The sequence below is a fragment of the Hyperoodon ampullatus genome (assembly GCF_949752795.1).
Source record: "Hyperoodon ampullatus genome assembly, chromosome: 5".
Taxonomy (NCBI): Eukaryota; Metazoa; Chordata; class Mammalia; order Artiodactyla; family Ziphiidae; genus Hyperoodon; species Hyperoodon ampullatus.
Genome location: NC_136918.1, coordinates 27,247,839 through 27,265,812, shown reverse-complemented (window position 1 = coordinate 27,265,812; position 17,974 = coordinate 27,247,839). Strand labels below are relative to the sequence as shown.

The 17,974-nt window shown below is 43.1% G+C and overlaps 1 protein-coding gene and 1 pseudogene across 2 annotated transcripts in view; both read left to right on the top strand.

The window, feature by feature from the left end:
* KAT2B (lysine acetyltransferase 2B) overlaps positions 1-17,974 on the top strand; it is a gene marked incomplete at both ends in the record, with an annotated part of 102,549 nt that overhangs the window by 18,912 nt on the left and 65,663 nt on the right. The window contains one exon of the mRNA XM_079705371.1: positions 15,444-15,570. Coding sequence (XP_079561497.1) covers positions 15,444-15,570 — 127 coding nt within the window. The remainder of the gene's footprint in view (positions 1-15,443; positions 15,571-17,974) is intronic.
* Positions 133-11,011, top strand: LOC307053146 (small nuclear ribonucleoprotein E-like; annotated as a pseudogene). Its single transcript has 2 exons — positions 133-291; positions 10,418-11,011. The product of its transcript is annotated as a small nuclear ribonucleoprotein E-like (transcript).

Below are 17,974 nucleotides of genomic sequence, written 5' to 3'. Positions count from 1 at the left end.
AACAAGTATACAAGTGCCTTTTTTTTCTGGTTCTTAATAAATGTTGGATTCACAGTTTTACTCCCTACGTTTCCCATCTGTGTGATTTTGCTGTGGGACATCCCTGTCACTGATTTAACTTTTCCAGCAAATATGGCTTTCCAGCATTTTAAGCATAACAGAGCCCTGCTAGCAGCTTGGCCATCTCTCTCCGGTTCCTCTGGATGCCACCCAAATATCTTCACGCTCATGTCTCTCATCGACGCTGAGTGCACTGGGAGCACCCTGCCCCCTTGCCTGCCTGTCATCTGGGTCGTGATCACTTGTTTATCCAGTTTTGCTTCCTTCTCATCATCCGTCCTGGCTTCTGTGTACTCTGACAAAATCTGGTGCATTCTCTTGACCTCTCACTCTGGATCCTGTTGGGGTAAAAACCATGTTTATCCTAGGCCTGTCGAAAGCAATGAGGTGGCCTTTCCTTTCTTGGTACTGCCACGGTGCTGCCACGTCTGCAGAGACTTGCCCCCGGGTGGTGGGGGAGGGGAGATGCACTCCCCCTGGCAGCCTCCCCGCCTGTGCCTGGGTTGCTAGCTGCAGTGGTAATTGGATTGGCAGTGCACGCCCTAAAAGGTTGTCCTGCAGCTGATACTTTGTTGAAGCTGCAAGGCCAACCCCCTTGGGAGTTCCCTGAAACAGCAGCTGTCTTGTCTTATTAAGGAGAGACATGGGAAAGGTGTTTTGAAGGCAAATGTCTTATCTCAAAGCACAGTGGCTGGGCCTGAACATCTGGAAGGGAGATAGGAAGGCCAAGGCAGAGGGCAGGGTGGCAGCAGCTTGGGACAGTTGGCAGAAAATGCTTCGCTGGCAGTTGAGGATAATGGTTGAATGTTTCCCAAGGACATAATATGTCCCCTTCAGTAAATTGGGCAATAAGTCCCATACATATTAAAAATGTGCATTTAGGTTCTGAGTGTCCCATGATGCTTGTACACATGTTAGGAAGTATTTTTCATATCCTACCAATATGAAAAATTTAGAAACAAGTGAGCAAAATTGAGAGACTTCCAGATATCTCAATGGGGTATAACTTTCATCAATTAGAACCACTTAAGAAATATGGGGACTATTCTTTGCCTAAGCTGTTAGGGTCCATAGTGAAGACTTGGGTTTGAGGGGGTGAATTCCCTTTAAACTCTAGTGCAGCAGTGTCACCAGAAGTAGAATGTGAGCCCATATCTGTAACTTGACATTTCCTTATAGCTACTTGTATATTTTCTTTTAAATTTTCATTGGAGTATAGTTGATTTACAATGTTGTTAGTTTCTGCTGTACAGTAAAGTGAATCAGTTATACATATAGATGTATCCACTCTTTTTTAGATTCTTTTCCCATGTAGGTCATTACAGAGTATTGAGTAGAGTTCCCTGTGCTATAAAGTAGGTCCTTATTAGTTATCTATTTTATGCCACTTGTATTAATTTCCTCGGGCTGCCATAACAAATGATCATAAACAAATTGTCAGAAAGTTCCTTTAATTCAGTTCTGGAGGCCAGAGGTCTGAAATCAAGGTGTCGGCAGGGCCATGCTCCCTTTGAAGGGTCTGGAAAGAATCCTTCCTTGCCTTTTCTAGCATCTGGTGGTTCCTGGCAACGCTTGGCCTTTCTTGTTTTTGTTTTTTTTTTTTCCCCCGTGACTTTTGGGATCTTAGTTCCCCGACCAGGGATTGAACCCACACCCATGGTAGTGAAAGCGCGGACTCCTAACCACTGGACTGCCAAGGAATTCCCCTTCCTTGGTTTTATAGTTGTGTCTCTCCAGTCTCCGCCTCCGTTCTCACATGGCATCTTCCCTGAGTGTCAGTGACTTGGCTTCCAAATCTCCCTCTCTCCTTTCTCTTATAAAAATACCAGTTATTGGGCTTCCCTGGTGGCGCAGTGGTTGAGAGTCCGCCTGCCGATGCAGGGGAAACGGGTTCATGCCCCGGTCTGGGAAGATCCCACATGCCGCGGAGCAGCTGGGCCCGTGAGCCATGGCTGCTGAGCCTGCACGTCCGGAGCCTGTGCTCCGCAACGGGAGAGGCCACAACAGTGAGAGGCCCGCGTATCGCAAAAAACAACAACAACAAACAAACAAACAAAACCCAGTTATTGGTTTTGGGGCCCAGTCTAAACCAGGATAATTTCATCTCAGTATCCTTAAGTAGGACTTCCCTGGTGGTACAGTGGTTAAGAATTCGCCTGTCAATGCAGGGGACATGGGTTTAAGCCCTGGTCCGGGAAGATCCCACATGCCACGGAGCAACTAAGCCCATGAATCACAACTACTGAGCCTGCATGCTGCAACTACTGAAGCCCACGTGCCTAGAGCCCGTGCTCTGCAACAAGAGAAGCCACCGCAATGAGAAGCCCGCGCACTGCAACAAAGAGTAGCCCCCGCTCACCACAACTAGAGAAAGCCCGTGCACAGCAACAGAAACCCAACGCAGCCAAAAATAAGTTAAAAAAAAAAGATCCTTAAGGAATCCTATTTCCAAATAAATTCCCTTTGTGAGGTTCCAGGTGGTCCTAAACTTTGGGGGGACACTATTCCACCCACCACACCACATTAAAAAAATGAGAGAAAACAATTCCATTTCATTAATTTTAATGTTTTATGTAATATTCCAAAATATCATTATAACGTGATCAATATAACAGAATTCTTAACGAGATATTTTAACATTCTTTTTTCCCCCTTGGACACTAAGTCTTTGAAATTCAACGCATATCTTACAGTTACAACGCATCTCAACTTGGACTTTCTCTGAGGGCTGCATAGCGGCTTGTGGCTGACTGCCATGTGCTGGCCAACACGCTGACAAAGCTTTTATGCTTCTCAGTGTTTTGCCCTGTACTTTTGCCCTCTCTCCTCTCTTCTCGCCCTCCCTTTACCCTCCTCTTAGCTTAAGAAATAAAAACCTACTTTGTAAAAGCTACTGTGTCCCCAAGACTCAGTGGAGGAAGCCGAGTTAGCCAGTTTTGAAAGAAAAGTCCTTTATTCAGTTACATTTTTAAGCATCAGGGTTCATTGTTGTACGGTTTATTAAGCACTTCTATCACAAGTGGCTTAAATAAATGTGGTTAATATTTGGGATGTAACATTTTTTATTGAGTAGGCTATTGGGAGGAATCTCCCTGCCAGGAGATTTGTGACCCACCCATTTAGCAGCCCCTCCATGAACGCGGCATTATTCTGTCCTGTTAAGACAAGAAGAGGCACAAACTTTTCTTTCTGGGCTGATTGCTCTGAGTCTTTTGCAATCATGAAGTTAAGATTAATATCTCTAAAAATCTGTGTTGTCTTCTCCAAGAGTTTCAAGCTTGTTACTTTTTGGCTTGAACCTCAGTGAGGGGAGGGGTTGGTTTATAAGCAGCCCCACAGGGAGAAGAGTTTTGGATCCTTGAATTCTTTTTTTTTTTTTTTTTTTTGCGGTACGCGGGCCTCTCACTATTGTGGCCTCTCCCGTTGCGGAGCACAGGCTCCGGACGCGCAGGCTCAGCGGCCATGGCTCACGGGCCCAGCCGCTCGGCAGCATGTGGGATCCTCCCAGACCGGGGCACGAACCCATGTCCCCTGCATCGGCAGGCGGACTTTCAACCACTGCGCCACCAGGGAAGCCCTGGATCCTTGAATTCTTAAACGTGGTCTGTGATAAGAAGGTGGTTTCCACCCTCCCTCACACAACTGATGTATACTGAGCCTCTGTTATTGTTGTTGGAATCTCTCCGGAATTATGTTTTCCCTTCAGAGGAATCAATGTTAAAGAAAATTAGCAAGCAACCCATGAATATGAATACCACAGAGAAGAATATAGAGTACAGTGGGAATGTCCCTTCCCCTCCCCAACTTTTGCCCCGTCCCCCATAAGTATGTATCTGTCTAGGTCCTCTGTATACCCACCCACATTCATATATATATATATATATATATATATATATACACACACACACACACACACACACACACACACACACATTTTTTTGGCTGCGTCGCCTGCCTTGCTGGATCTTAGTTTCCCCACCAGGGATCGAACCTAGGCCCTTGGCAGTGGAAGTGCAGAGTCCTAACTACTGGACCACCATGGAATTGCCCACATTCGTATATATTTAAATTGCTTATTCATTTATTTTTAAAAAACATACATCAGATTATGGTATATATTGTTTTGTGGTTTGCCTTTTCTGCCATTTACCAGGACCTAGAGAGGTTCCACATCAGCACAAATAGTTAGCCTTCTTCTTTTTTTTTTTTAAACCATTTTTTAAAAAGTTGAAGTATAGTTAATTTACAATGTTGTGTTAGTTTCAGGTATACAGCAAAGTGATTCAGTTTATATTGTACATACATACATATATACTTTTTTAAATAAACTTATTTATTTTTGCCTGCATTGGGTCTTCGTTGTGGTGTGTGGGCTTCTCATTGCGGTGGCTTCTCATTTCAGACCATGGGCTCTAGGAGCGGGCTCCGGTAGTGGTGGCTCATGGGCTCAGTAGTTGTGGTTCACGGGCTTAGTTGCTGCACAGCATGTGGGATCTTCCTGGACCAGGGATCAAACCTGTGTCCCCTGCATTGGCAGGAGGATTCTTAACCACTGCGCCCCCAGGGAAGTCCCTATATTCTTTTTCAGATTCTTTTCCCTTATAGGTTATTACAAGATATTGAATATAGTTCCCTGTGCTATACAGTAGGTCCTTGTTGTTTATCTGTTTTATATATAGTAGCGTGTATATGTTAATCCCAAACTCCTCATTTATCCACCGCTCCCCGCTATCCCCTCTGGTAACTTTGTTTTCTATATCTGTGAGTCTATTTCTGTTTTGTAAATAAGTTCATTTGTATCATTATTTAGATTGCACATATAAGTGATATCATATGATATTTGTCTTTGAGTTACTTCACTTAGTATGATAATCTCTAGGTCCATCCACGTTACTGCAAATGGCATTATTTCATTCTTTCTTAGCCCTAAGTAATATTCCATTGTGTATGTAATATATATACATACACAATGGAATATATACATACACAATGGAATATTACTTTATATATATATATAAATATATATATATGTATCCCACGTCTTTATCCATTAATCTGTCGATGGACACTTAGGTTGCTTCCATGTCTTGAGTTAGCCTTATTTGTTTTTTTTTTTTTTTTTAATTTGGCCACACTACGCGGCATGTGGGATCTTAGTTCCCTGACCAGGGTTCGAACCTGCTGCTTCCGAATGCGGCCCCTGCATTGGAAACGCAGAGTCTTAACCACTGGACCTCCAGGGAAGTCCCTAGCGTTATGTTTGATAAAGGTGGTACAATAGTCGGTAGTAACAAGCTACATAATTTAATAAATTCTTCTCTTGATCAAATTTTAGATGACATATATATGATATATATAAGATGACATATATATATATTTTGCTTTAATAAACAGTATACAAATATCATTGAGCACATGTGAATATTTCTGTAGGTGCCCTTCCTAATTGTGCTGTCGGGCCAAAGGGCAGGAACATTCCAATTTGACTTCCAAAAGGCTGCACCAGTGTTTCCTCCCACACATGTGTATGAGGTGTATGTTTCCCCCGCAAGATGTCAACCTTTTATTTTTATTTTTTGGCAAACTAATTAGTGTGAGGAAATAGATCACAGGGTTTTTATCTTTTATTTATTTATTTTTCTTGTTTTTGCTTTTTAAAAATTTCATCACAGGGCTTTTAATTTTTTATTTCCCCTTTAATAGTTACTTTGACCACTTTGTACAGGTTTGTTTGTTATTAGCATTCATTTTTCTTGGAATCACTTGGATTTGCCATTTTGTTTCTATCAGACTGCCTTTTCAAATTGTTTTGTAGATGATCTATATATGCTCTGGATCTTAATACTTTGATTATGGGTTGTAAGTGTATACTCTCTCAACTGATCCTGATTTACAAAATTTATAGATTAAGACTTGATATGTTTACACTGTTCAGTCTTCCTATCAAGAACAATGCATATTTCTTCATTTATTCATCTTTAGTAGACAGTTGTAGTTTTTTGAATATAGGTCTTACTCATCTTGAAGTTTTGTCCCTAAGTATTTGATGGCTTTTGCTATTAGGATCTTTTTTTTTCTGTTACATTTTCTGAGTGGCTATTGGTGATGGAAAAGCTTCTGAGTTTTATGTTGCTCTTATATCCAGCCAGTTTATTAATTTCTTTATTAGTTTTGATAATCTTTAAGAATTGCCTAGCAATATTCATAGTTTTTGTGTATTACTAGTACAGTGTTGAGCTCTGGGCATATTCAGGACTTTCTTGTTTTGGTGACTTTAATAGGAATGATTTTTTTTTTTGGCTGTGCTGCATGGCATGTGGGATCTTAATTCACTGACCAGGGATTGAACCTGTGCCCCCTGCATTGGAAGCGCAGTCTTAACCACTGGACCACCAGGGAAGTCCCAGTAGGAATGATTTTATGTCTATTTAGTATAATGTTTGCTTTCAAGGTAATATAATTTTCTTCTATACCAAATTTGCTATTTTTTTTTAAAAATCAGAAATTAATTTTGAATGCTTTGAAAAGCTTTTTTGGGCATCAGTCGTAATTATTTTCTCTTCCTTTAATTTGTTAATGTATCAATTAATTTGTTTCAAATGATCTGTCTTTGCATTCCTGTAATAAAGTTTAGTTATTATGTACTAGTCAAGATGCATGATATTGGATTGTGTAGTGTCAAATTAAAAAAAATATTTATTTATTTTGGCTGCGCCAGGCCTTAGTCGTGGCACGCAGGATCTTTGTTGCAGCACGCGGACTTCTTAGTTGTGGCATGAGGGCTTCTTAGTTGTGGCATGTAGGATCTAGTTCCCCAACCAGGGATCGAACCTGGCCCCCTGCATTGGGAGTGCGGAGTCTTACCCACTGGACCACCAGGGAAGTCCCCCTGTATGGTTGAATTTGATTTACAAGTATTTCATTTTTGTTTTTGTGAGGTTGGGCTGGTGACTTTTTCTATGTTTTTTTGCTCTCTGTATTTTGTTTTACTGTTAGGGTTATACTGAATTCATAGAATGATATGTGTTTTTTAATCTTTTTCTAATGCTTTGGCACAGTTTTCAATACCAATGACCTGGTTTCCTGCTGCCCAGTATGGTAGCCACTAGCCACAAATGACAATTGAGTACCTGAAACATGGCTTGTTTGGGTTGAGATGTGCCATGTCAGATATCCCTTGGGTTTTGAAGACTTAGCATAAAAAACTATGTTGGGGCTTCCCTGGTGGCGCAGTGGTTGAGAGTCCGCCTGCCGATGCAGGGGACACGGGTTCGTGCCCCGGTCCAGGAAGATCCCACATGCCGCGGAGCGGCTGGGCCTGTGAGCCATGGCCGCTGAGCCTGTGCTCCACAACGGGAGAGGCCACAACAGTGAGAAGCCCGTGCACTGCAAAAAAAAAAAAAAAAAAAAAACTATGTAAAATATCTTATTTATAATATTTTTATACCAATTCCATATTAAAATGGTAACATTTTAGATGTTATATGAAATAAATTTATTATTTAAATTAATCTCACCTACTTTTACTTTTTGAAATCTGGCTACTAGAAAATTTAAAATTTTGTCTGTGGTTCACATAATATTTATGTTGGATGACCCTTGAGAATTAACCAGAATGTTCTTATAAAACTACCTGGACCTGGGTCCTTTTTTAGGAGTAGATTTTTTTTTTTTTTTTTTTTTTTTGCGGTACGCGGGCCTCTCACTGTTGTGGCCTCTCCCATTGTGGAGCACAGGCTCCGGACGCGCAGGCTCAGCGGCCATGGCTCACGGGCCCAGCCACTCCGCGGCATGTGGGATCCTCCCAGACTGGGGTATGAACCCGTGTCCCCTGCATCGGCAGGCGGACTCTCAACCACTGCGCCACCAGGGAAGCCCAGGAGTAGATTTTTGACACCCTTTTCACTTCTTCTAGGATTGTTAGAAACTTTACTACTTATTAAATCAGGTTTGATAATTTATATTTTCTGAGGGAAGTCAGGAAGTCACCTGTTTCCTCTAGGTTTTCAAATTTATTGGTATAAAGTTCTACAGAGTACTTATTTAAGCTATAAAATAAATCTGTAGTTTTATGTCCTTTCTCACTTCTTTCTTTCCCTCTTGATTAGACTTGCCAAGAGTTTGTTTAATTTAATGTTCTTTTCAAAAACCAACCATTTATTATACTGGGTAGGTATATGCTTTTGTTCATTATTGAGTTCCTTAAATATTTTTTGCATTAATTTCTTTTGTCTATTTTCCTTGAGTTTTTAAAAATTTTCCTTGAGTTTTTTACTTTTTTTCTAGATTATTGAGTTGAATGATTAGTTCATTTATTTTTAATCTTTCTGTTTTTTCCCGTAAATGCATTTAAGGGTCTTTGTTTTTCCTTTATGTGTTGCCTTAACCATATCCCATAGGTTTTGATATATTGTGTTCTTACTGAGTGATTGTGTATATGTAACCTTGCCATTTCTTTCTCTTCACATCCACTCTGTTATAGAAATGTCCACCAAGGTCACCCCATGAGCCTTTTGAGTGACTTCCCATTGTTCTCACGTGTGGTGGGAATGGAGCTGATTGATTCTGCGAGGAGCATCACTTTTTTTTTTTTAATTTTTATTGGAGTATAGTTGATTTACAATGTTGTGTTAGTTTCTGCTGTACAGTAAAGTGAATCAGTTATACGTATACGTATGTCCAGTCTTTTTAAATTTTCTTTACCCATATAGGTCATTACAGGGTATTGAGTAGAGTTCCTTGTGCTATACAGCAGGTTCTTATTAGTTATCTATTTTACATATAGTAGTGTGTATGTGTCAATCCCAATCTCCCAGTTTATCCCTCACCCCCTTCCCCCTTGGTAACCATAAGTTTGTTTTCAACATCTGTGACTCTCTGTTTTGTAAATAAGTTCATTTGTATCATTTTTTTTTTTAGATTCCACATATAAGTGATATCATATGATAGTTGTCTTTCTCTCTCTGACTTACTTCACTTAGTATGATAGTCTCTAGGTCCATTCATATTGCTGCAAATGGCATTATTTCATTCCTTTTTATGGTGGAGTAATATTCCATTGTGTGTGTGTGTGTATGTGTGTGTGTGTGTGTGTGTGTGTGTGTATACATATATATACCACATTTTCTTTATCCATTCATCAGTTGATGGACATTTAGGTTGCTTCCATGTCTTGGCTATTGTGAATAGTGCTGCTGTGAACATAGGGGTACATATATCTTTTCAAATTAAGAGTTTTGTCTGGATAATGCCCAGGAGTGGGGTTGCTGGGTCATATGTGTGAGGGGCATAACTTTTTATTTGTAAGCTGTCCAATCTTTTGCTCAGTAAGAGCTGTGATTCTCTAGTGATTGGGGCCAGTATCCTGAAGCTACTTTCATTGGCTGCATCCTCTTCAGGTCCTTGCTTTAAAGTATTAACTGTTGTAGTTCATCATGACTTACAGAGCTCTCGTTCCAGCTCATCCTTCACCTAACAGGGCACTCCTGGCATATTACCATCATCTTTATAACCACTTGTGTTCACTCTAGCGCCTACCCACATTCATTACTTAATGCCCCCACCAGTCTTGTGAGATAGGTATTTTCTACTCATTTTATAGCTTGGGAAGCTTAGGGAGGTTAAGGGGTTTACCCCGGGTTCATACAGTTAGTAAATGTTGGAGCTAAGATTTGAAACCACATTTATATCACTGTGAGGCCCACCCTTCTGACCACGGCTTTGATACTGTGTACCTGCAGCCTTTCTACCAGCTTCAACCTAAGATGGAACATTTTGCTGACCGTGAGTTTGCCTCCCTTCTTCCCCTATCGTTGCTGGGGGTTGGTCGAAGGCAGGGTGCTGAAGGGCTGCGGAGGAAGGGGACAAGTCCTTGCGGGAGGGCTCAGAAAGGACCCCTTCCCCAGTCTCCTGCCAGCCTCTTGAGATGGAGGATTGCCTCAACCTTCCCGGCTCCCTTTTCCTCTGCCCCGTTTCTCCATCCCTGCCCTCTTGGCTGCTCCAGAGTCTGAGGAAGCCATATATCATGAAAGAACATCCTAGTCCTAGGGCTTTGCTGCAGGAACATCCAGTCTCATTCTCCCAGGTTATCTGGGAAAATTTCCAGGAATCTAGTTGCTAAGCAGAGCTTCAGGAGGAATCTGATTCAATCCCAAAGTCTTATCTATTTTAGGCCAATGGTTCAACCTTTTGTTTGTAATTTCGGTTGAATTTTTAAGGTAAATATTATGACATAAAAAAGCAAGGGCGGACTTCCTTGGTGGCGCAGTGGTTAAGAATCCGCCTGCCATTGTTTTTTGAGGTAGTGTGCAGGGTTAGTGTGGTCTTTGTGAGCTTCCACCATGGCGCACCGGACCAGGGCCAGAAGGTGCAGAAGGTGATGGTGCAGCCCATCAATCTCAGCTTCAGATACTTGCAAAATAGATCTCGGATTCAGGTGTGGCTTTAGGAGCAAGTGAATATGTGGATAGAGGGCTGTATCATTGGTACTGATGAGTATATGAACCTCGTATTAGATGATGCAGAAGAGATTCATTCTAAAACAAAGTCAAGAAAACAACTGGGTCGGATCATGCTAACATTACTCTGCTCCAAAGTGTCTCCAACTAGAAATGATCAATGAAGTGAGAAGTTGTTGAGAAGGCAATACAATTTTTTTAGGTGTCCTTTGTTAGGAGTGTAGTTCTAAAGCATTTATTCATATTGTTTTGCTCACCTTTATGTTATTACCAGGTGACAATAAATGCTGTGGAATTGTTTTTATTAAAATATTTAGGGCTTCCCTGGTGGCGCAGCAGTTGAGAGTCCGCCTGCTGATGCAGGGGACACGGGTTCGTGCTCCGGTCCAGGAAGATCCACATGCCGCGGAGTGGCTGGGCCCATGAGCCATGGACGTTGAGCCTGCGCGTCTGGAGCCTGTGCTCCGCAACGGGAGAGGCCACAACAGTGAGAGGCCCGTGTACCACCAAAAAAAAAAAAAAAAAAAATATATATATATATATATATATATATATATATATATTTACATTGTTTCCTTCTTAAAAAAAAAAGAATCCGCCTGCCAATGCAGGGGACACGGGTTCGAGCCCTGGTCCAGGAAGATCCCACATGCCGTGGAGCAACTAAGCCCGTGAGCCACAACTACTGAGCCCATGTGCCACAACTGCTGAAGCCCATGTGCCTAGAGCCCATGCTCCACAGAGATTTCTTGTGTCTCAGTATCCAGGCCTGTGAGTGTCGTGCAGTGGGCACTCATGGTTTGAAGAATAGATAGATGGCGCAGGAAAGAAAGCAGGAAAGGCTTGTGTTTTATCTACTCTTTAATTAATTAATTAACTTATTTATTTATTTTTGGCGCGTTGGGTCTTTGTTGCTGCCCGCGGGCTTTCTCTAGTTGTAGTGCACGGGCTTCTCATTGAGGTGGCTTCTCTTGTTGCGGAGCACAGGCTCTAGGTGCACGGGCTTCAGTAGTTGTGGCTCGCGGGCTCAGTAGTTGTGGCTCGCGGGCTCTAGAGTGCATGGGCTTAGTTGCTCCGCAGCCTGTGGGATCTTCTCGGACCCAGGATCGAAGCCACGTCCCCTGCACTGGCAGGTGGATTCTTAACCACTGCGCCACCAGGGAAATCCCTTATCTACTCTTTTCCTTCTCCTCCCTGTGCATTCTTCCCACCACCCTGCAAATGCAGAGAGAGCCCACCCCATTAGCAGTGTCTTCTGAGCTAATCCAGTCTGCACACTGTGTGAAAAGCAGTGGGGAGGTCCCATCAGACCCAAGCACATACCGAGGGGTTTCTTACCTGTGGACTCAGAGCTTTATGTCCAGCCTGTTTTGTCCAGGCTGATGGCTCTTCTCGTAGATGTGGAGTGTATGGGATTGATTCAGAGCATGCTGGCTTCTCAGCTTCCTGTAATGAGGAACTTCATGCTTAACTAGGTCACCGTCTCTCTGAGAATCTGGAGTCACAGATGCTGGCTCTGGTGGGTTTAATTCTGGTCTATACAGAGTTCCTGCCAGTTTTACTTCCTGCCCCGAGCCAGCCTGCCAAAGGAGACTTAGGCTGTGGTTGCTAACCTGCCAAGATGCAAAATCCATCAGGTTTGTCAAAAGCTAAAGGGGTTGCTGAGGCAAACTGAGGACAGACTCCCAAGTCACATGATTCCTCAGCGTCCTGAACTTCAGTCCTTATCCAGTTGACCCCAAACCCTAACATAAATCCTTGGCCTTACTAAGTTAGGAAACCCTTGACTAGGCAACTTGGCACATTTATGACAATCCTGTGTTCCCTCGGTGGGCCTTATAAAGTTCTGGATTGTATTAGGAATTATGGTGTTTCTCCATGTGATAGAATGCATCATTGGTCCTGGACTGGAAGTAAACAGAAGAAGGAAATAGGATGATTTGCTCATGTAATTTAGGGAGAGGAAAATGGATGGACTTTTTTTTTTTTTTTTTTTTTTTTTTTGCCTTAGTGATTACCATTAAAGAAAAAGAAAAAAGCAAGTGGGGATGGTTGACCCTAATGACTAAAGGAAAAAGTGAAAGAGAAAGAAATGAGTTTGGAGACACCTTGCCTCATGTCTTTGTGCTCCGTTCCTGTCCCTGCTTCAAGCCTGGAGGATCCTGTTTGAGAGGAAGGGAAGAGATCAAGTAACCAGGCTAAAGTCTTTATCATCGCCCGGGAGGCCTTATAGGATTCCCCGCCACGTCCACCTTACCTCGCTGTCTGCGGCTCTTTCCTTTACTTGCTGTGCTGTAGCTGTGCTGGCCTTTGTGTTGAGCAGACCAGGCATGCTCGCCTTTTCGCTGGCTGTTTCCTCTGCCTGGGATGCTCTTCCGCCAGGTCCCTAATGGTCAAGCCTTTGGTTGAATGCCACCTTCTCTAAAAGGCCTGGTTAAAATTGCACATTCGATCTCACTGTCCTCCGAACCCCCTTGTATCCATCGCTCCATCTTTCTTTCCGATCACCGTCACTCTCTGACATACTGTATGATGTGCTTATTGGTGTTGCCTGTTTGCCCTCTCCTGCAGCACCCCAGTGTCAGCTCCTTGAGGACAGGCAGGATCTTTCTTCATTCCCTTCCATACCCAGCAAAAGTACCCGGCCCATAGTAGAACCTCAGCACATACTGTGGTAGTGAGTGACTCAGTATGCATAGTAGTCTTTGTCTGGCTTAGAATGTAGTTCTCCAAACTCAGGGTTTCTGGCTATCACTGTTTTCTCTTCTTAGGTTTGTCCTGCTCTCCTTAATTAACTTGTTTTGTCATCACTTTTCTTTTTCCAACCAAACGCCATTTTGGAAAGGGCAGTGGGATCAGACCAAGCGCTCAGAGAAGCTGGGGGCTGTGGGAGTCCCTTCAAGTAGCTCTCCCATGATTAGAAGAGGAGGGGTCCACTGGGGGGGGGTGTCCCTTAGCCCTCCGGAGACTGTCGGGCTACTTTCCAGGGAGCAGGTTCTCATGAGTGTCCCCCTCAAGAACATGGCCTCGGAGACCTTTCCAAGTCTCTAAGGAGGCGGATGGCTCACGGCAGAGAATTTCAGGGCCTGGCTCAGCTTAGTAGCAGAGCAATGGGGGTAACGGTAGGTCCTGCCTAGTGCCTGGCCAAACAGAGGAGGGTGACGGGGGCTACTGGCGGGGGGCTGCTCTGTTGGGGTACCTGGTGTAAGGCCCTTCCTCGGGCCCATCCTTCCCCATCCGCGCTGTGATGAAATGTGAGGCGCTGTCGGGTTGGGCTTGCCAGGTTCACGGGGCCCCCTGGAGAGCACTTACCATCCAAAGCAGATTTTTCTTCTTCCACCTTGAGCCTTCCTGCCTTACCAATTATTTATTCTTTCTTTTCTTACTCTCCTATATACACGCCTATACTTCAGAAACCGTTCCTCTCTTGGAGAGTTTTCTGTGTGAGGTCAAGGCAGCAGCCATTCTGGAATTTTCTACAAATCAGACTCCTGTTAACTTCAGCCATCTGGTACACGAGGGGATGGAGGGTGGGGTGGGGGGCAGGATCCAAAGCAGGGAGGAGAGACGTCTGAGGGAACAAAAGATCTAACATGAAGCCCAAGCACAGAAATCTACTGCGATTTGTTTCAAGGCCAGTGCTGTCCATTGGAAGTGTAATGTGAACCACATGTGTAATTTTAAATGTTCTGGTGGTCACATTAAGAAAAGTAAAAAGAAACAGGTCAAATGAATTTTAATATCTCTTATTTAACTCCATGTATCTAAAATATTGACACTTCAACATGTAATGAATATGAAAATTACTGAGACTTTTTTTCCCTCACACCCGTCTTCTAAATCTGTGTATTTTACACCTACAATGCATTTCAATGTGCACAAGCCATATTTCAAGTGATCAATAGCCACACGTGGCTTGTGACTCCCGTATTGGACAAAGCACGTAGAAGGCCCAGAGTGAATCTGCCTGTGTCTCATGTTGTTCTAACAATTAACTTTTTGGTTTCCCAGCCACAGCAGATTTGAAGCAGTAAATAAGAGAGGGATGGAGTGGTGAAGGATACACCAGAAGTAGGCAGAATTCTAAGTGGCTTGAGTCATTCAGTGCAAGCCTTCCACATTGCCTTCCACAACTTACGACCCCTGAATACCCAGCATGGTAGCTTGGTAGAGTAACTGGGAATAATCAATATCTTTCCATCCTTGTCCTCTCCTTCACCACCCAAGTCATCACTGAAATGCTCAATCATATTCGCTGTTCTCTAAGAAGGTGGGGAAGTGTGAAGTAAGTGGAGGAAGTTAAGGAAGATTTCTATCAAGCATTGCTAAAATAATAGTATTCTAGTCCAGGAGGCCTGGGAAATACACAGAGGTAGAAATCCCAGACGACGTGGCGAGCCCTGTCCACTTCTACAGCTGGGACCCCCCCAAAGGACTTGGAGGACCCTGCACGTGTGGCTTCAACTGCTGTGTCCTTCCTCATGTCCCCAAGATTGCTGACTTCCTCAGTTCCGCGGGGCAGAGTTGCGGCTAGAGCCCCAGCTGTGTTGCAGGGACCTCAGGAGTCTGGCTCATCCCTTTGGGAAGCTTCATGGATGGACTCCCTTGGAATTGACCCCCCATGGAGGCTCGCTTGGGGCGGTGTTACCGAAGTGTATGGGATGGTCCTTTTTCTGAGGCAGTACTTGGATTCCAGCCAGCAGAAAAGAAACCCAAACCAAAAACACAACAAAAAACCCGAAGGCCCAAGTCACACACCTTCTTTGCTTTCTTTCTGTATTCGTTTCTTGTGAATATAGAGAATATTATTAAGTCTGGAGTGGGGTGGGTAGCTGTCACGTGACTAGAGTGTATTATTCGCGTGTAGTACATTCAGTCCATTGCTGCCTGTTACATAACGTTGTTTCTCTATTCGTTTTTTTTTAGGCTGAGGAATCTTGTAAATGTAATGGCTGGAAAAACCCCAACCCTTCTCCCACTCCCCCCAGAGCCGACCTGCAGCAAATAATCGTCAGTCTGACGGAATCCTGCCGGAGTTGTAGCCATGCCCTCGGTGAGTTCCTAAACCTTCAAGGAGACCAACGATGTCATTGTTGCCTGCAAGTTATAACTCACTGAATTCGCGGGTTAACCAGACTTGCACACCTCACCTCCATATGAGGCAACAAAAGAGACTCTTTAGCTTCATGAGTCTGCTGGGGAGGCTTCACGTGGGAGACAAATCCTGCACTGTTTGCATGGATTCCTCATCTGTCTCTTCCCGGTTTTCCCTAAGAGCTGGTTGACTGGGACGGAGTTGACGGGGGAGTGAGGGAGAAGGGGATTGCCAAATAAGATGAAACGTGGTAACCAAGCTACTTAGATTAACACGTAACATGTCCGGATTCTGATTCTCATTTTTCTTATTATTTTCTGATTCCCTGAACTTTCTGGGAATGCTTCATTTTATCTTCATATTCTTTAGTTTCCTGTGTCTGCTAGCTCTTTTCTTCCTTGGGGTTGTGCTTAGTAAATATTTACTTGTATTTTCCCTTTCAACTTTCTTATCTGTCCCTGCAAGATAATCATTGTCAGCCTGGCCATATAGACTCTGCCAGAATCAGTCAACAGGCCTGTGCTAATATGTTCTGTGTCCTGATCCTACTTTTAGGATACAGGTTTTCTTTTTAAATTGTATTTTGTTTGAGTGGGTAAGGTTACTGAGAAATTCGTTTTCCCGAGATATTAAAGTTCCAGTTCCCAAGGGATCTGGGACTCTTGTACTTATTTTATTTACTTTTCTGCCTTCAGCTATCTGGTCTCCCAAAGAACGTCTCTGTGTACAGTTTACTGTCCAGTGTTGCAAGGACGCAGCGCCAAACATTCTCACTAATGTACTTTGGCCTTTTCCATCTGACCCTTGATAAGGGGGTGGCTCCATTTGTTTATTTATTTTTTTATTTAAACTTTATTTATTTATTTTTGGCTGTGTCGGGTCTTAGTTGCGGCACACAGGATCTTTCATTGTGGCACGAGGGCTTCTCTCTAGGTGTGGCGCATGGGCTCCAGAGTGCCTGGGCTCTGTAGTTGCAGTGCTCTGGCTTAGTTGCCCTGTGGCATGTGGGATCTTAGTTCCCTGACCAGGAATTGAACCTGCATCCCCTGCATTAGAAGGTGGATTCTCAACTGCTGGACCACCAGGGAAGTCTCTATTTATTTAGACTTTTTATTTTATATTGGAGTATAGTTGATTAACAATGTCGTGTTAGTTTCAGGTGTACAGCAAAGTGATTCAGTTATACATATACATGTATCTATTCTTTTTCAAATTCTTTTCCCATTTAGGTTGCTACATAATATTGAGCAGAGTTCACTGTGCTATACAGTAGATCCTTGTTGGTTATCCATTTTAAATATAACGTGGGTACATGTCAATCCCAAACTCCCTAACTATCCCTCTCACACACCCTTCCCCTCTGATAACCATAAGTTCATTCTCTACGTCTGTGAGTCTGTTTCGGTTTTGTAAATAAGTTCATTTGTATTATTTTTTAAAGATTCTACCTATAAGCGATGTCATATGATATTTGTCTTTGTGTGATTTACTTTACTCAGTATGACAATGTCTAGGTCCATCCATGTTGCTACAAATGGCATTATTTCATTCTTTTTTTATGGCTGAGTAATATTCCATTGTATACATGTGCCACATCTTCTTTATCTATTCATCTGTCAATGGACATTCAGGTTGTTTTCATGTCTTGGCTATTGTGAATAGTGCTGCTGTGAACACTGGGGTGCGTGCATCCTTTTGGATCATGTTTTTCTCCAGATATATGCCCAGGAGTGGGATTGCAGGGTCATATGGTATGGGTGGCTCCTTTTAGCCATCATCTTTCTCTAAAGCTTCCTGCTGATGTCAGATGGTGGAGCATCAGCCTTCGTTAGCCTGGAGTTAGGTCTAGTCTGAAGTGTTATTTTGTACTCAGCCGGAGAGGATTTCAGTCCTTATAGAGCAAAAAAGTAGATACTAGTGTGATCTCCTCAGGAAGTTACTGCACTGGAGTGACCTTCTGAGAAAAGGAAATAGAGAACATCAATCTCACAAGAGAAATAAAAGCATTGATAATCACATCTATGTGTTGATTTAACTGGTGTCTCAAATAATGTAAGTTCTGAGTTTTGAAGCAGCCAGTGCAAAGGACAGATGCCAAAAGTCACAGGAATATCTTTGCTTTTAACTCACCTTTTCCACTATCAGTCCCTGAGTGATGCCCTTTAGAATTGCCTCAGGAAATATGATGCAATAGAGAACTCCTTAAACACTGGACTTGAACTGTATTTGGTATTGATTGGGAAATCCTATTATCCTACACCAATTAACATTTAAAAACAGAGTCCTTTTTCTTTGTTAGCTGCACAGATTGTCTCCTTTCTGAGCAGGTCAACACACAGGAATGCCCAAAGGCAGAAACAGC